The 20,682-nt window shown below is 36.7% G+C and overlaps 1 protein-coding gene across 13 annotated transcripts in view; it reads left to right on the forward strand.

Moving 5' to 3' along the window:
- Positions 1-20,682, forward strand: part of Trpm3 (transient receptor potential cation channel subfamily M member 3) — an 827,780-nt gene that overhangs the window by 549,055 nt on the left and 258,043 nt on the right. For all 13 annotated transcript variants that reach the window (XM_027940080.3, XM_027940084.3, XM_027940085.3 and 10 more), the window contains exons 4-5: positions 7,533-7,746; positions 11,212-11,336. In XM_027940080.3, coding sequence (XP_027795881.2) covers positions 7,533-7,746; positions 11,212-11,336 — 339 coding nt within the window. The remainder of the gene's footprint in view (positions 1-7,532; positions 7,747-11,211; positions 11,337-20,682) is intronic.

Below are 20,682 nucleotides of genomic sequence, written 5' to 3' on the forward strand. Positions count from 1 at the left end.
TCAACAACAAGATGGCGCCATAGGCAGACACTGTGTGGTTTCTCAAAGGCTCTTGTTTATCCAGGGCTCTGTTGCTTAGACAAGGAAACAGTGCTGAGCTTGGTTATAGACAGCCCTTTATTTGCTTACTAATCATCTCTTCTAATTAATGCTGAGCTGACTTGTGGGCCAGGTAAGTATAACCTAATTAAGGACTCGTGTTTAAACCCCTCAAGTCATCCACATGATTCTCTTCAGCTTTTCCCTTGCCGTTTGTTCTGCTTATTAGATCTGGTTGAAACCCTTATTATAGTTTTCATATAATTCAGATAATTATTCCTGGCCCTCATTTTCACACTCAAAGCTGTAACTATGGGTTGGATGAAAGCCTTGTTCTCTGAGCAGCATGGGGGTGGGGGAGTAAAGGAGTTAGGGGGAGACAGGAGGCAAGGGAGGTGTCAGCAGCTTGGCATCTATAACCTGACGCCCTTACAATGCTTTGGGGATTGAATTTGAGATTTTGAAAATTGTCCGTCTTTGCATTATGCAAATCTGATCTGGGAATCATTGACTGACACACACCAAATAGGAAATTAAATGTATCCCTCTTCACACAGACACAAAATAGTTGATCACTAGACTGTGCTAACCAAGTCCTTTACGTAAGCATGATGAAGTTTCTGAGAGGTTTTATAGTTGCTCCATTGATTTTCCATTGTAATAATCTCAAGTCCACTAAACTGGCAGTAATTTTGGATGGTCTTTCCGAAACTGAAAATAAAACTAGAATATATCACTTACCTTTCAATCCTAAGTATACATCTATAAAGAAGGAAAACCAATCCTCCTCCAAGGAACTATCTCATCTCCTTCCCTCTAGAAAAATGTATGCTAAATAATTCCGGCAGAAATTTCATAGACTATCCCCTATAATCTATTCATATGCTTCAAGACATATTATTTCTGAAACTTTAGATTTGAGTTATCATCATCCACCACTATAAGTACCTGATCTAATAGGGGAATTGTAAAAACAATATGATACTTTGACTTCCAAGGTTTTGTGGGTCATCAAACTAGAGATTTAATAACAGTGAACTCGATTGCAGATGTTTTCTTTCCAGGGAGATTTTATATCTATTAAATCATCATAAGCATTAAACCCTCACTGTAAAACAAAAGCCTCTATAGACTAGAAAAGTTAGTATCAGCTGAATTCTCTCAGTAGTCTGATGTGACATATTCTGCTTGGCCACAGCTTTAATTACAAGTGCCCACTTGAAATGCGGCTGCAAAAAATTAGGAAATGAGATGATGTTTGTCACATTTATCAACAGAAAGGAGAATGGGGCAGTTTTCCAACTACAGACTTGAAAGAAAGGCATTATAGACACAGTTAAAATAAACTGATCAATGGTAAGCCCATTACTCAGAAAAAAATACTTCTTCACAAATACCAAGTGATTATTTCCAAGAATTGATGATGGCTTTATACTGTAATCAGAGAATGTAAACATTTAACATTTCCAAGAGTGTTAGCCACTGTATTATTCTGCAGCTTTTTTACATTTTCATTAAAACAGCTGGGCAAAGTTACATGGGTAAAAATTTAGGGCTGAAGATGGGACTGATGAATTATAAGAGCCAAATATCTGTAGAGAAGCCCAAGTTCAGAATGCGAGGGAAGACTCTTTTTTTCTCAATCATTTATATAAATTTATTTTAAAATGAGATTGTTCTTCTATTATGTTTCATAATAGAGAAGGTAAAGTTTTAAAAAGTAGTAACAAAACTTAGGAGCAATTTTAAAAAGTAGTAACAAAACTTAGGAGCAATTAATAAATTTTTAGTTTGTAGTCAACCTGTAGCATACAGTGTGAGATTCAATGAATCTTAACATAATTTATCACAAAGCACAAATCAAAAAATTTTAAAATACAGGAGAACTATTCTAAACCTTTTTTCTTGTTTGTGTATGAAATTATACCAGGTGATTGATTTACAATGTATATTCATATCCACATATGAACTGAATTTTTTATAGAACTCTGAATTAGAGAGTGACTTCATCAAATCCTTCAGGATTTGGAACAAAAGCTTTGGAAGAGATTTTTTTTTCCAGTCACTTTTATAGAACCTATAAAATAGGAGGAAAACAATTCTTCACCTACTTGAATAGGTAAAGAAAGATATTTTTTAAGGTCAAAATCGTGTTGTTGCTTTTCTAAGTCTATATATTATTTCCTGATACTTTTTTTAAAAATTATTTTCCTGTTCTAAGCAGCAATGACTGCTTTCCCACCCGACTCCCTATCCCCAGACTTTGCCCACTGGGTGTGATGAAAAATATCCTGTGTGGAGTTTCTGATACCTCTGTGAATCCCAGCAAGATTAATAAGAGAATAGTAACATATCTAATATTGTAGCAGTGAGAATGGCTACAGGTTTTTTTAAAAAATGCTGAAAAAAATCACCTGTTAAGCAAAAAGAACTTCAGTTTCAGACAGAGAAAACCCTCTAGAGTTTTAGTTACCAAAACCCTCTGCTATTCAAGTGAAAGAAAATCTGTAGGTTTTATACTTAAAAAAAAAAAAAAACTACCCTCACATATATAATTTTATTTCAAAGTTTGTCATGTGGATATCAAAATGCATTTTCTTGTGAAAATAATGCTAGGTGCATTGACCTCCACAACACCTAAGAATAGTCAAATAATTCAATTTCAACTAAACATGATTTTTATTTTCTACAGAACATTCAATCATTTACACATCTTGTGTGAGCATCCTGCTACCAAGCATGCATACTATTGATAGGAAGGGGAAAGGGTGGATAATTCCAAATATGAGTAAGTTATTTGAACTCAGTGTCTCTCTTGAAATGATAAACTGGTGAACTAAAGGTCTGTAAATAAAGGAAGCATTAGGTGGCCCAGGGCAGGTACTTCTATAAACACCTGTAATAATAATGACTTCCAGCCATTCTCTACGGATCTAGAATTGAAAGCAGGAGGGTATTTTGAAGGGCACACTACTAATCAAAGAGCTAAAACCAAGTTGCTTAGACCTGTTGTACACAGGAGTCATATATTTATACACATATACATACGCACATACATATATATTTGTGTGTAGATGTAGTGCATATAACCTTTGTCTAGTATTTACTGATGGACTTTTTTCAGCCATACATGTTCCACAATTTAATCAATGCAGCATCCTAAAAGGTGGTTGGGAGCACCCCCATTTAGCAAGAGAGGATGCTCAAATTGGCCAAATCACTGATAGAGCCAGTGTCTAATGCTAGAGTGTGTTGCTGTCATCATCCAGGGAATCCCTAAATGAGAGTACCCCATCAGAGTAAGGCTCAGGTGACAAAATTTAATAAGAACATTAGGAAGATTCCTTGTTATCAGTATGATAAACCCTCAGCAATTAATAAACAAGTGAACAGTCAAAATTGCTTACCTTGACGACCAAAATAGCTCTCTAATTTTAAATTACATTGACCTTTTAACAGTAATTGATTCATTGCTCTGGGCACAACCATTTATAAATGAGAAGCTGCTGATTTAGCAGAGTTAACTATAATATTACCAAAGCACTTACCAAAGACACGATTTGGGGGGATATAAGAATATAATTCAAAATTAAAATCTTTAGGTAATTTCAAAATATTGTTTTATGCCTTAGTTTTATTTAGATCATTTCAAAATATTGTTTTACGCCTTAGGTTTATTCCCAAACCATTTACTTGAGTTGCTAGACAATAACCAAAACAACAACAACTTGATTCATTTGAATACTTTGTTTTAGAGGGTAGGGATGTAGCTCAGAAGTAAAGTGTTTTCTTTCCAAATTATGGAATAACCTAATCACCGCATGTAGAATTTACACAGGATATCTTGATTTTAATTGATGAATGATATGATCAAAAAGGACAGGAAGAAATAGTCTACCTGTTGGTGGTCTCATGGAGAGCTCAGAGCCAAAGAATTCTCTGGGAGAATTCAAACTGACATCCTTTAAGGAGGATGCATTCTGAAGACAGCAGGAGAAGGAAAAGAGAGAAACACCTAGTTATGAGCACCATTTTGAGAAATGGTTCATTAGGACTCACAGATTGGTTGCTTGTTGTAGGTGGAAAAGTATGGGAAAAGAGACATTTATAGCTTAGTCTGGGGTATGAATCCTGTCATTTCTGTTTTACTAGCAATGTGCACTTGAGAACATGATGGATCTTTTCTGTTCCCATCTGAAAATGTGGCTGATGCCAACCTCTTTATTACTGAGAAGAGTACATGAAATGGAACATGTAGAGCACATTGCATGTAATGTGATTTTTGATATCATCACAATATTTTGATCAATAATGAGCCACATGTGTAATGGTGATCCCATAAAATTATCATGGACCTGAAACATCTTCATCACCTAATGACATCGTTAAAGTCTTAATGTTGAAGCACAATATATTATGTTTGTGGCAACATGGTGTAAATAAACCCATTGTGCTGCAAGTCCTATAAAAGCATAGCATATACAATTATGCACAGTACATAATATATAAAAATAAATGACTTCCTGGTCTATGAAATCATTACATTATGCTTTTATCATGAGAGTGTATTCCTCCTTATTATAAAAGAAAAATGTTTAGGGTAAGACAATACATGAATTAATGTATATGCATCTGATCCCACGTACAAACTTCAAAAAGTTACATGAAATTGGTCAAAACTCAATTAATACCTTTCTCTTTTCTTCCATGCACATACAGACTTCTGAATGCTATGATTTTAGTTACTTCATCCAATTTGTATACCAGATTTTCCAGTGCTTTACTTCTATCCCTTTTTACCAAAAATTAGACATTTTCATCATGAGTGTTTTTTTAGACTTACCATAAAGTTGTTAAAATCCCATCTCACATCCCAATTCATCCATATTAGATCTTACAAATTCTGCCTGTTATATATACTTTAAAATTTTCTTTAGCAAAATCTGCTAGAGGTAAACTCAGTTTGAGCAGTCAGAAAGTATCTATAATTTGCTGTCACTTGTTAAGGAATTTTTGCTGACCAGACTTCTAGACTGACAGATAATTTCTCACGGCACATTACAGATCCTGGCTTTGGGTATCCATTGTTGCTATTGGGGCACAGCCTAGGTTTATTGACTGTTTCTTTGTGGATGATCTTTTACTTGAGGATATTCCCCCACCGTTTGATGTTATCTCTGTGTGTCCTTGAATTCATTTTTTTGTAATCCATCCTGCGTAGCATTCACTGAACTTTCTGCACCTGAGAATTACTATCTTTCAATAATTCTGAGAAATGCCCAGGCAATAGCTCTTCAAGGATTACCTCTTTCCCATTTTTTATTTCTATCCACAATTCTAATTATCTCCTGCAAGGGTCTTCATTTTTCTTTTATATTTTTAATTCCTTTGTCTTTGTAGGTTGTATCTGTTTTATTTTCCAGACCTATTACCAGTGTCTCTCTTCTGTAGTTTTTCAATTATAATTTTCCTTTAAATTACTCCATATTAATTTCTAGAAGGTCTGTTTCATTCTTTTTTCAATTGTGCATGGTTATTCCTTCCTCATACATTCAGTCATTTCATTTGCTTTTAGCATATCAAACATAGCTATTACGTATTCTGTCTAATCATTTCAATATCTTTGAGAATGTTACTCTGCTGCCTGTTTCTGATTCATGCTGCTTTGTTTCCATATATAATTGTGATTAGATTTTACTTTAGGACCAGGGAATGCTTACATTCCCATGGGAATTATTTCCCACCGGGATCAATGACGCCTCCCTCCACAAAGAAACTGTATTTGCTTCTCCAGTTATCTGGAGGGATTACTCAACCAGATCCATCTTACCTTCAACACTATGCTTGGTGTGTCTTAAACTGAATTGATAGCATGAATGTGGGCCAAAACCTGTGTGAAGGCCTACTTGTGTTTAGAAATAATCAGAGGAAGATTTTTTCATTCCCTTCTACCCAGAGCCAAGGTTGAGGTAGGCAAACTTCTTTGCTGCCTTTTTCTGTACATCAGAGTTACTTATTTTTTTCTTCCTGATGCTTCAGGGTGGAGTCCTTTGAAGTAAGCCAGCTTTACTCAAGCTTCCTATTAAACTCCCCCATACTTCATAAGGCCATCAAATCAAATGTTCAGGATGACCAGGATTTAGACCCTCAGGGTCCGCCTTGCCTTGACATTTTGCAACCTCCCAAGTTTACAGCTTCTATTAAGGGTTGAATATCCCTTCTTTTCAGACCAATTCGGCAATGTATTTCTAAAGCTTTTTTCTATTTACCTAGTATTTTAGTTGTTTCTAGCTAGAATCAAATCTTTTTAAATTATTTATTTATTCTAATTTGTTATGCATGATTAGAATAAAATCTTTATAAGTACATGAAGACCTAAATGAACCTGTTTTTATTAATGTTTATTTACATATGTATTTAAAGCATTTTCTTTTTACATCTCATAATTTTATTTCTAATTGCATCTGGTAAAACCTTGATATCTGCTATAAAACTTAATTTTCAATTATCCTGTGGGAATAATTAATTCTCTTTAAAAATAAAACATTTTCATATGCAATTATTATAGACTTCAATATAATCTGTTACCTTATTTCAAATTTTTCATTGCCTTATGTAGGACTGTAGGATCTTCAAAAACCTCTCAAAATAGTAGGATCACAAAAATACATAGGCCTATCTGCATTCAATTTATTTGAAGCCATTACTCATTGAAACATTGGAGCTATTTGGGCCCTTCCACAAAATATAATCAATGGTAAAATATTAGCATGCTTTATTTTGGACAAAACTCATTTTGGGAAAAGTTGTGCTTAGACAACATTTTAGAAAATCAAATAATTTAAGTTTGTAGTTACAGAATTTCAAGAAAACCTCTAAACTCTTCATCTCTTGAAGGCTCTTTTGGTAAAGGAAGTGATCACCCTTTTAAAAAAATAAAAATCTGATTTCACATAAAAATTTTCTTCAAGTAACAACACATATGACAAGTTGCCACATGATGCAGTGAGGCACACCTGTAATCCCTGCTACCCAGGAAGTTGAGGCAGGAAGATCACAAGCTCAAGACCAGCCAGAGTAACTCAGGGAGAAATATCTCAAAATAAAAAGGGCTGAGAATGTCATTCAGTGATACAGCATGTTTGTGGCCCTCAGTTCAATCTACATTGGGGGGGGGGGGGGGGAAGCCTCAAAAGTCCAGCCCATCTCCCTAATCAATTATTTAAAATATTTAAATAATAATATTTTTGTTGCCATTTCCTTTATTTTTTTTTTTTGCTAATTTGTTATATGACAGCAGAATGCATTACAATTCATATTACACATATAGAGCACAATTTTTCATATCTCTGTATATAAAGTATATTCACACCATTCGTATCTTTATACATGTAATGATATCTATCTCATAAAAATATTAAATAGTATCTTATTGAAATATTTAAATAATATCTTACTTAAAATATTTCATTAAATGGCCTTTCTTCTTCTAGTACGTGCGAGTATCCTTTGATACGAAACCTGATCTCCTTCTACACCTGATGACCAAGGAATGGCAACTGGAGCTTCCCAAGCTTCTCATCTCTGTCCACGGGGGCCTGCAGAACTTTGAACTCCAGCCCAAACTCAAGCAAGTCTTTGGGAAAGGTCTCATCAAAGCAGCCATGACCACCGGAGCGTGGATCTTCACTGGAGGGGTTAACACAGGTAACTGGAGTGTGACGGGGGAAAGGCATCATAAGGCCATGAGAATGTTGTGCCTCAGATCATTTTCTAAGAGTGTATTTATATTTACCCACCTCTCTCCTGCTCCTCATTATAAGGCTCAAGACACAGCTGCACAAGCACATTTCAGCAATGAACTGAATGCTGCCCATGCTTTAATATGTTTATGTGAAATCCTCTGCCTGGTTCTCTCTCAGCCTCCTTTTCCAAAATGATCACCGTATCATTATTTTTAAGAATTAAGTAACAGGTTGAAATGATTAATGGTTGACTCTGCAGAATTTGTAAATATGACCAATGGGGTTTTGTAGGATGTTTTCAATAGCTCAAGTTGTCACTATAAATATCTAGTAACTTTTTTTTTTTTTTTTTGGCTGAGGTACTGGGGATGGAACTCAGGGCCTGATGCACCCTAGGGTCTGGTGTGTTTATTATTTAAAATATTCCATTAAATCATCTCTGCACCAATAGAAGACAAACCTCATCCCAGATACTAGTTTTCCTACTACCTAATGAGTTTCTATATTGTGATACAGGCATGCTCTCAAATCAATTCTTACTTACATATATAAAGTTCTGAAGATAAGCACTTATCAATGTACAACAGATAATAAATTGGAAGCACGTAAACTTTGTTGCCCTATTTCCCCAGCCTGAGTTGGATGTGCCAATTAGCAGTTTACAAGTAAGTTGTAGTAAATTAATGCAAACTCATTACAAGGCTCAAAGTCTGTACACAGACACATTTGTTGTTAGTGGGACATTCTGAACATAACTTTGGGCCAACTATTGCTGCTTTTAAATACCATGTTTTCTCAATTTTTTGTTTGTTTGTAGTTTGGACAATGTTTGAGATCTGCTCTGCAAATTCTAAATACCTAGAATTTGGGAATCAGACACAGCTGCACAAGCACATTTCAGCAATGAACTGAATGCTGCCCATGCTTCATATTGTTATGTGAAATCCTGACTCTGTCTCGAAGCTGACATGATCTTAGATTGACCTGCTCAGTCAGCTCTTTAATGTTTACACTCTAGTAATCAAATATCCAAAGAGCAAAATTCTTTCAGTGACTGTTCAGGTTTTAAGCCCCATGTTTTTGCTCCCTACTAAGTGGCCATCGCCTATCCGTGATTCTCCAGCTGTAGACTTTCCTGACATGCAGTCACCAAACCAAAAGCTTCTAAATTTTGAAAGAAACTCCTGCCAATCTATTTCTAAGAAGTTGGAACATTATTTTTCTTCTTTTACACAATGCATTCAATGTCAAAAAAAATGTACATCTTAAATACTATAAACTGACACAGGCCTCTAGAATTCCAGCAACTCAGGAGACTGAAACAAATTACAAGTTTGAGATCAGACTAGCAAGATCCTGCCCCAAAAAGGAATGTAGATGTAGCTTAGTAATAGAGTACCTCTGGGTTCAATCTCTACTACTAAAAAGTAAAACAAAAACAAACAAAAAAAAAAACCACTACAAACCAAAGAGTTCATCTCTGCTTCCCTCTGGACTTATCATTCAGTCCAAGACCAAAGTGACAATCTAATGACAGATGCTGAAGTTAGGTAAGAGGTAATAAGAAAATTGTGGCAGACAGTGAGGCATACCATGAAGCTAAACTTCTTGTTCAGGGTTGGACCTATGTTTTGCATATTATCATTAATATACAGATTTTCATGTTTTAGTGTTTTCAGAAGCTATCTTAGAAAATTCTCTTTTTCTGGGGGGCGGGGGGAGTACCACAGTTGAACGCAAGGACACTCTACCACTGAGCCATATCCCCAGTCCTGTGTTGTATTTTATTTACAGACAGGGTCTCATGTATTATTTAGCAACTCATCGTCCTCCTGAGCCACTGAGATCACAGGTGTGCACCACTGCACCCAGCGCTTAGAAAAATCTTACACAAACTACCAAGTGAGAATAATGTGCTCCTCCATACTCCCAGCATAGAGCAACATGGATTAGTGGTCATTTACACTACATTGGTACCTGATTTTTAAAAGCAGGTTCTTTAAGCATGTAGATTCTCTCCCCTGATTAAATTGCCTGGTATGTTCTGCGTGTTTGGGACACAATTTCTGAGCCCTTGCCCTTAAGGAGCTTTATTATTGGCAGAGTCATTCTTATACATAATTATGAATCATTGTAGAACAGATCAGGTGACATATGGAGCTGCTCAAGCTGTGCAAACTGCATTATGTGTAAATGGAATCCAACTTGAGAAATCAAATCCAACTCCACATTTATATAGGAGATGGCACTCGGTGTGATGTTTTTCTTGAGGAAGAGGTAGAATTTTGATAAATGGAATCTAAAAATAATTGTTCAAGAGGGAAGTTAAAAGATTAGAAATTATTTTTTTAATTTATTTATTTTAATTAGTAATACTTGACAGGTGAATGCATGTATGCTCTTTGGTATATCATACATAGACAGGATATAATTTCCCATTTTTTCTGACTGTACATGTTGCAGAATCATATTGGTCATGTAGTCATATACATATATAAAGTAATAATGTCTGTTTTATTCTACTATTTTTCCTATCCCCATATCCACTCTCTTCCCATCACTTTCCTCTAATTAATCTAAGATAACATTATTCTTCCCTAGTGCCCCCGCCTTATTGTGAATTAGCATCTGCATATTAGAGAAAACATTTGGCCTTTGGTTTTGGGGGGATTGGCTTATTTTGCTTGGCATGATATTCTCCAATTCCATCCATTTACTAGCAAATGCCATAATTTCACTCTTCTTTTAAGCTGAGAAATTTTCCATTGAGTATATATACCACATTTTCTTTACATCTTCTTTAAATGGTTTATGAAAAGGTGAGAGATAGGTTCACAACCATTTTAAACTAAATTTCCTTTAACTATGTTGAGGACAGAAGAAGAAAATTTGAATGATGAAGATTAAAGGTGTATTTTTAACAAATTTTCTACAGAATAAGCCAACATGAAGTAGATTTGCTACATATTTTGTAAATAGGAAGATGAAATTAGGACTAAAAATGTGAGCTAAATAATTATTCAAATGATTCTGACTCAAACATAATCTGGAGTGTATGTTTAATATAACATTATATATGGTACTTTCTATAGAATCAACACGTTAAGCGTGTCCTAAGTCCTATGAACAAATCATTAGGTTTATACAAAAAAAGTAAAAGTGACTAAAATAGTTGTATTTATTCTTCTTATAGGCATGTTTTCATACAGATTCTAGTAATGCTTTTACTGACATTTATATCAAGTCTGGGAATTATATCTGGCACAATCACAATCTTATGTTCTTGCCTAAATATGTGGTTTATACACAAATGTATCAAAATTGTGCTTTTGATGCATTTCACCTTGGGAGAAAGTTATCACCCTTCAAAATAATATAAAGGTCATTGCTTTAAAAAGTAAAATAGTACTTCTCTCTCTGCCCCCAGGTGTCATTCGGCATGTTGGAGACGCCTTGAAGGACCACGCATCTAAATCTCGAGGGAAGATATGTACCATAGGTATTGCCCCATGGGGAATTGTGGAAAACCAAGAGGACCTGATTGGAAGAGATGTAAGTACTGGGGGCTGCCCCTTTACATGACTTCTCCTAGAGAGGCTAGCACAAGAGTATAGTTAGTATTCATAATATGCATAATATTCTTTAAAATAGTTTATTGGATGACTACTTGTTTTCTAAAAATCTATGTAGACCCCATGTCCTTTATTCTAATCAAGAAAAGTAAAACTCACCAATCACCCCCTTTCTGCTTCAGTGAAGCAGTGGTCTTTCTTTTCCATCAAACTCTGCAAGTGCTCTTGGTATGGTTATCTTAAAAATACCCTATACCCACGTAACACTTGGCAACATGAACTCACACATGAAATATGGCCTCTTGTCACCCCAGGACTCCAACATTGATTATTTGAGTGCCTCTTACCCAGCTCAAGATTGCTACAGAGAGTCTTTCCATTGGAGCCTGTGTCTTCTGTGGACAGTTTTGTGTGTATGTGGGGGGGGGGGGGGGGGCGGGGGGCTAAATGCTTAGTTAACATGTAGGCACAGTTGAATTCTTTATTTTGCATGAATTTCAAAACCCCTTGCCAAGCTCAACACTTTCCTAGCCTCTATTTCCCATTCTGATATCCAGGGCCACATACTGACCAGCTGTTCAACAATTTTACCCAGAAACCCAGAGCATTTGGTCTTATTTTTTATGAGTCATCATCTCATTTCTGATCCTTCTAGGGATCTCATTTAAAAAAAAAAAAAGTCATTTCCACTCTCCCTTACAGAATGCTTCTCTTCCAACAACCATAAAATTCTATTTTAAAAGAATTGGAGTTATATTACATAAACAGATTACCATACTGTATTTGTTTCCTCCAATAATTGTAGCAATTGTTTTTCATTGTTCTCTATATCAGTTCAATAGTCATTCCTTTCCAATCAAGACCTGCCCGAGTATTAAAAATATGCTAAGTAGTTTTATCCACATATCTTGAGGTCTGTGCCCAAAAAGAGGAAAAAAAAACAGATTATGAATCAACTAGTCTTAAATTGTTTCTTTTAATGATGGAGCCGTACAATTCAACCATCTCATTTCAATCCAACACAATGTATAGAATTCTTTAAAAATTTGTTTACTCCTTGTGTTTTGACATTTGATTTTTAACTCCTTCAGAACCTTTAAATGATAATAAACATGCACATCACTGTTATCAAATTAAGTGCAGAAATCCTAATTTATCCAGAAGACAGAGTACTATTTTATTTTATACATACTTTATTCCCTAAATGTTATGTAGACAAAACTGATAGAAAAAATTTAGTAACACTTTTCTAGAATATCTGAGACTAGTCATTCACGGAATATAATTGGACTAATACTTACCTTAGATTTCAAATTGGCTTTTAAATGGATGTCAGTTAACTTAGGAACCAGAACAAATATATTTCCTAAAGAATTAAAACATGCTAAAATGACCTCAACTCCAAACACATTTAATATTGCATTTTAATAGTATGTAAATTGTTCCAAAAATAACTTCTGAGTCATATTTTTAATGTTCGTAGCTTCAGGATCACTATCAGAAATTTAAATAATTATTCAACGAGTGGGGCTGGTTTAGAACTCTTATTTCTGTACTTGAGATAGGCAACTAAGGTTATAATTTTGTTACTCTAAGCATTTTTGTGTTTGCTCATCTTAGATGATTGGAGATTTCTTTCTATTACATGCCAAAGGGGTTAGAGATGTTTAAGTGATCCAAAGAAAAATGGTCACAGAGGGCAAAAATTTGTATAGTCATCATCCCTGCTGCCAGGGGGCTACAAAAAGCAAACCATTATACCTAAAGAACCAGGTAAGCTGACAGAGAGAGGGAAGTGAAAAGGAAATGAGAAGGCTGAATGGGGGTATCCAACATTCACCTGCTATTCCACAAAGAACCAAAGTAACAAGCTGCATTGTGAGGTGACTTACAATTGGAGAGCCCTGGAAATTAGACTGGAACCTTGGGATATTCAGAAACCTGGAACATTATAATAAGAAAAACAAAATGCCCTAGCATCTGTGACTTTAGCTCCGCAGCCGAGCAAGGAGGAGTCTCCACTTTGCAGAAATAAGGGCAAGAGACCCAAAAAACTATCAGTGAAAATAGGATTGAAATCTGGTCAATAGCATTGCTTTTGATAAAGATCTTACATCATCTCCCACTGAATACCCACGGTGCTGGAGCCAGGTACTGTGTTAAGAAGTAAGCTATTGCCCAAGTTTGGGATATTCTAGAGGTCAGAAACTGCTTCCAGAAACTCACCAGTTTGAAAGTAGCCATCTTGAAAATTCAAGTTATCCCAGTGGAGTGACTGACCTAAGCCCACTAGATGGTGTATAAGGATGGATGTTGTGACACAGAAGGGAATGGGCTGTGATAACATTGAGAACCAGAAGCTTGGATCACTTTCCCTGAGACCAAGGGCATAAATGACCATATGTAACTCAATGCCTGCATAGTTCCTGCTGTCCCTGCACCACACTCAGATGCCTGTTCTTGGCAGGGTTGGGGAAAACATCATGGTTCCACAGCTAATCATGGGTGCCAAGAAGGGTCAAGAGGAACTTTGGCACCATTTCTACATATGCACTACCATCAGTTGAGAAGTACACCACAGTTCCACTGCACCTTGTCTGACCACATACTGCTGTCTGGACTGGGTATTTGCAGTTCACACCACTGTCTCTCCTCATGTGTCTCATGGGACTATATCAGAACAAGTGATTCAGGGCCCTCACTACTGCTGGTGCTACCAGTGCCAGAGGCCTTTGTCAGTAGCAGAGCTATCATCAGCAGTATGTGAGGAATTCCCCATCACCTGAATTGTAGGAGTAGCCCTAGCACAGCACGCAAGTTGCACCATGCTTGCTAGTGTGTCTCATTCTTGCATGAACCACAGAAACAAGGGTTCTCTCTTACTTCATCACAGTAGGCAATACCAAAGTCATTAATCACAGCAAAAGAGACTGCACTACTGGAAATAAGGTGAACATTGCATAACTGACAGAAAGCAGCTTTCTCCTGAAGGTATGCCCAAGATGGCCACCTCATCAAAGTGGTAGAGATACATGATCCAAAAGATTCCAGATAAATTGATACAGTTAAAAAGTCTGATAAATTATTTAAAAGCTCAGTGATATCTAAAAGACTACAGGTAAACAGTTCAATGAAATTAAGAAGAAAAATACATGATAAAAATGAGAAATTGAGTGGAGATTTAGAAGAAACCAAACAAATCTTTGAAATGAAAAATTCAGTAAGTATGTGTGTATGCACACAGCTGAAAGCCTGAACAATAGAGTAGATGAAGCAGAAGAAAGAATATTTGAACTTGAAGTCATGTCTTTTTACTTTTGGACATCAAAAGGTCACTATAGAAAAAGGAAGATTTAAAAATTTATTGAAACAATTGAAAATGGAAGCACAGAATACCAAAAATTATGTCATGTAGCAAATATAGTGCCAAGAGAAGGAAGTTTATAGCAATAAGTACCACTTTATAAGAACAATGATTTCAAACAACTTAACAGTGTATCTCAAGTACTTAGAAAAGCAAAACCACACCAAACCCAAAAATAGAAGGGAAAAAATGACAGAGCAGGGATAAGTAAAATTTAAAAAGAAATAAAATATCAATGAAGCAAATATTGTTAGCTTTTTGAAAAGAAAGTTTACAAACCTTTAGCTAGACTACCCAAGAAAGAAAAGACCCAAATAAAACTAAATTGATACCTTGAAAATACAAAGGATCATTAGAAATTATTATTGAAAATCTGTACTCTAACAAGCCTATAAGAAATGGACAAATTTCTGGACACATGTGACTCATCAAAATTAAACCATGAAGACAAAAAACTGGAATAAACTAATAAAAATCAATGAGATTCAAGCAGGAATATAAAGTCTCCCCAAGTAAAGTCCAGACCAAATGGCGTCACTGTTGGATTTTACAAACCTTTTTTCCTTTTTCCCCCCTCAAGAAATAAAAAGAGGATTTATTGCTTTGCTAGAAAAGAGAAACACAGGGGACTCCTCTCCTAGAGGCTGTGGTTCTGCCCCTTAGCACAAACAGGGGGCTTTTAAAAATATATGTTTAGTTGTAGATGGATATAATAATTTTATTTTTGTATGTAGTGCTGAGGATCAAATCCTATCCCCCAGAGTGCTAGGCAACCCGCTCTACCTCTGAGCCACAATCCCAGGCCAACAGGGGCCTTTTAAAGAGGTGATTCAAAGTTGGAGTTGTAATCCACTTGTTAATTTGGGAGATAGTCATTTTTGAGATCTTCTGGTACCATCCCCAAAACCTGAATTAGTTGTTCCTGCAGTGGGTGTGTACTCAAAGACACAAATCTGCCTAGGATGGGAAGAATGGTAATCCTGTTTTCCTAATCTTAGGGAGGAAAAGAGATTAAAAAAGAATAGGGAAAGAAAGAAACATGTCCATTTTAAAAATACATGACAATGGCAGAGCAGCAAGGGCTATATTCAAAGCATAAAGTGGACCACTGTGACATTTCCACATTCCATTTCTACAGAAAAATAGGTGACGACAACTCCCTGCTGAAAAAGAGCAAAGTTGGGGGATGTAACTCAAAGTCAGGTGGGGCATGGACAGTTCAGGATATTCTGCATCAGGGCAGTCCAGAGGTCCACAGTGGTAGATGGCAGATGACTGGACAAGGCATACATAGATCAGGGATCATGCAGATGGCCAAGGGTATTGTGACTTTACTGAGTTCAGTTTCCTTTTTCTACAGTACCATAGTAGCAGCATGGTATTTGGCATAAAAACAGACCAATGGACAAGAAAAGAAATCCCAGGAATAAACTCACACATATATAGTCAACTGGTTGACAAAGTTGCCAAAAGCATATATTGAAGGAAGGACAGCTTCTTCAATAGTGCTGGGGAAAACGGATATCCACAAGATGGATCAAACGTAAATGTAAAACCTGATTTCTGAAACTACTAGAAGAAAACAGACACACTTCAAGACATTGGTACAGTGGTACAGGATTTTCTACATAGGAAACAAAAGCAAAAATTGACTTCTTTCCTAACATCATATCCCTGACTTTAATTTCCCACAACTGACTTCTTCCCAAGCTTTCTTAGCCTGCTTGGGCAGGCATACAAAATATCATAGACTAGGTGCCTTATAAATAATAGAAATTTATTTCTCACAGTTCTGGAGGCTCTGTGATGAGTTCTGTGTCCTTACATGGTGGAAGAGTTTCAGGACCTCTTGGGTCCCTTTTATAAGGACACCAATTTCATATTTGAGGTCTGCACCCTCCTGATCTATTTACCTCTCAGAGGCTCCAGATCCTAACACCATCACTTTGGGGGTTAGGATTTTAACATATGAGTTTGGGAGACAAACACTTAATCATTTGCACCAGTGTAATTTAAAATGTCCCAAAGATTTTTGTTTCCTACTAAACCCTAATCTAATACTTTAAGTGTTTACTGTATTCAGGCAAACACTACAAGATTTCATCTCTAAGTGAACTATAAAAACATTTGCTATATTGTCACATGGCTTCTATAATTATGATAGTAATTATAATTTGCTGATCTCCTAATTGAACATGCATTGTAATGGCCTGTACTAGTCATTATAAGGCAATATTATACCTTTTTATGATTGAGTAATCTAAACATGGATTGGAACTAAGATCCCACTCTCCAAAGTCCATTCCTGTAACAAAATATATTAAGTGAGATTTTAAAATTTTAACATCATATTCTTATTGTTACTTGAGACACTGGAAAATATGCTTATAAATAGATTTCAACAAACAAACTCTGTGAATGATCAGAGTCCTTTTCTTTCTCCCTAGAGAAATTTGCCTAGATAGATGATTATGAAAGTATCACCAGTATAAAGTCAAAGACCTTCCAATCAATTATAATTTTAGTATAACATTTATATTCCTTACTTTACAAAGCTACCTGACTAGAATTGTGTCAGGTGACGGAACAATTCTGAAGCCATTATTGTTTGTATTTCCCCAAAACTAGATTAACCAGACACATGCCAAATTAGAAATCCAGATATAATCAAAAAACAAAGTACTTTTCATTGGAACCTGGGAATGGACATTATGTTTGGCTATATTTTCCAACACAGAATCATGTGGTTATTGTCTTTCCTTTAATTTCTCTTCTCTTCCTATAGAATTGATTCTAAGTTTTATAAACACTCACAGTTCTTATGTCTACATGAAAAGAGCTCTGGTGATACCATCTTTGTGTTTCAAGCCAAGAAATATCAAGGCCAATAACACCATTGATGGCTAATTGGATGTAGTTATCAATTTATACATTTGTCACTTATTTGAGGCAAGCCAAATAGGACTTCATATAGCAATCTCAAAAAAACTACACGATAATGACCCCAGCATGAGGTTTATTGGTCTTTCATGACTAGGTTAGATAAGATGTAGCCAGAGGATGAGAGGAAAAGGTCAGAACTGAGAAAGCACACCCAAATCTGTTAGTTATAGAGGACAGAGCCAGAGCTTGCAGAGCCTGGACCACACTCGGGTCTGGGCTCACTGCCAAGGCAGCAGTTATATTCACTCACATTGGCAACACAGTCTTGGTGAAGACAATGATTTGAACTCAATTTTGGGCATGTTGATTTTGAAGCTCCTGTGAGATATGTACATGAAAATGTCTGACAGGCTAGTAAATATATGAGGCAGAAGCTTAGGAGCAAGATATAGCTGCACACTTAGATTTGGAAGGCATCACATACAGATGGCAACTGAAACAATCTCAGTGGAGAGGTTCGCTACAGAGAAGTAAAAAAAAAAAAAAAAAAAAAAAAAGAGCCTATGCCTGGATCCTGATGATCTCCAAAATTCAGTAGCTGAGCATAGGACATACAGCCTAAGAAATTTCTGAGACACAGAACCAACACAGGCGAGAGTCATGGAAGCCGAGAGGAAAATGGGCTTCAGAAAGATGGCGTGAAGGGCAATGCCAAGGGCCACCGAGAAGCCGAGGAGGGCAAGAACTTCAAAATCATTCCAGAACAGTGATGAAGCGACAAGAAAATTTCAATAGGTCGAGGAGGGAGAAGAAAGGAAGCAGCATAGACAGCAGAGCTACTTTAGAGGTTTGGCTGTAATCAGAGGAGATGGGGTAGCCAAAGAGTCATAATTTGAGGGAAATTTTCTTTAAAAAAAAAATGGAGTGGAGCTTGTGTATTGGTGATAGAAAGGGACATAAGGACAGAAGACGTAATCAAGGAAATAAGTTCTAATGGGTCAGTGAAGTGACGGGAGTCCTGAGCTGAGGAAGAGAGAAAAACATCCTGAGTGTACCCTTGTAACCTAAGGAGAAGAGGCAAGACTACACACACAGCAGGCTGGTGTCAGGACGGTCAAGTGTTAGCCTGGAGATTTGTCATTTATCACTGAAATAACAAAAACTTACTAAATATAGCACCTGCCATCATAAGGTTGAAAATGCTAAACTGAACTATTGTAATTTGGGGATTATCTGTACCTCTATGATTTTTAAGTGTTTTTATTCATATTATAATTTATTTATTTATACATGTGGTGCTGAGAATCGAACCCAGTGCCTCACAGATGCTAGGCAAGTGCTTTACCCCTGAGCCACAATCCAAGCCTCACTTCTATAATTATTAATCAGAATTTACACATGAGATTGAGATAGAGTAGTAATAACCCACTGGCAAGAGTGTAGAAACAGGGGTCAAATCTTCTCCAGAATAGAGAGGGATGGTGTTCAGGTTATAAATAGGAAGAGACTGGAAGATGTTACCACCCTAGTGAAATAGTAACTAGAACTGAGCAGAGCCCACAGAAAGAATGCCAGGGAGCATGAGGACTCAGGGAGAGGTAGAGGGGACTATAAGCCACGAAATTATATGCAACTAGTATTCCACAATAGGAGAGGATACATTCTGAATTCTCAAAGAAAGTTAATAATACACAATTGTATTAGTAATCAATTGATGTGTAAAATATCATCCCAAAACATAATGGCTTAAACAACTTACAGTGTCTCACAGTTTTAGTAGGTGAGGAATTTGTGAATGAATTACCTGGTTGATTCTGGCTATGGGTCTCTCTTTGGTCACAGTCAAAATCGCGGTTGGACTGCATCAACTGAAGGATTGAATGGGGTATGGTAAACCCTATTCAAAGTGACTCACCCACAAGGTGTTTGTTATAAGAGTCTCTGGCCATGCAAATCACTTCATAGGGCTGCTTTTTTTTTTTTTTAAGAGATAGAGAGAGAGAGAATTTTATTATTTATTTTTTAGTTTTTTTTTTTTTGGCGGACACAACATCTTTGTTTGTATGTGGTGCTGAGGATCGAACCTGGGCCACACGCATGCCAGGCGAGCGCGCTACCGCTTGAGCCACATCCCCAACCCCCATAGGGCTGCTTTATTCTCTTTACAATATGGTACTGGCTTCCTCCAGAGAAAGTGATCTGGCAGAGAGCTAACAGAAAACCTTGTGTGGCCTACTTTGGGAAGTCATACATCACCACTGTTCGGTTTTATCCCTTAGAGGCCAATCACCGATTCTCACCTAGACTAAAGGAAGAGTTTCAAAGAATTTCTGAACACAGTTTAAAAATCACCCCCACTGGAAACTTGGGATTCGTATAGAAAGCTTTTCAGAATTCAAGAGCCTCTTGCCACTGCCTATAGCTAAATGGCACATGGCTTCCCTCAGGACAGGCCAAAGGGAGGTGAATCTATTCAAGTGGAAAGGATAAAACGAGGGCTATAAAACTCTCTGCAGGACACGCATTGAAGGGCACATTTTCCAAGTGTTACTGAAAGATGCAATTGATGTTCCTGTGAATTTTAGTGGGCATCACACAGCTAAAGTATCTGGGTGCTCTTTGGAAATGGGTCCCTTGGTTTGCTGATCCCTGTGTGGACTGCTGAGCTGAGAGATGGACTCTCAGTTTCAGTGTGACCTGCTTTATGCCCGTACTCACAGTTCCTCTGTCTGAATAGGAAATAACCATCCATGTCCCACTGGCTTAGGCTTCTGTGCTGATGGGGACATACAGAGGCTTTCACTTTTTTCATTTCATTCTCTTAGTCCCCATGTTTCTTTATCTCTAACACACAGATGGCTGCTTACTTCTCAGCAGTGTCCCCTCTTCCCTAGCAGAAATGGATGCCTAATGCTAAGAGAATCTCAAAACTTTTTGTTTCTCTCTTACCAAAGCATGACCCCATCTTGCTGCCTACTGGTGCCTTTTCTGACCTCTGTATACATGTAGTTCTAGATGACTCAACTGGAAATAATCTGGTCAGCTGTCAGAGGATTCCACGGCGCAGCTGAGCCACTAA

The sequence above is a fragment of the Marmota flaviventris genome, chromosome 13 (genome assembly GCF_047511675.1).
Source record: "Marmota flaviventris isolate mMarFla1 chromosome 13, mMarFla1.hap1, whole genome shotgun sequence".
Classification (NCBI taxonomy): Eukaryota; Metazoa; Chordata; class Mammalia; order Rodentia; family Sciuridae; genus Marmota; species Marmota flaviventris.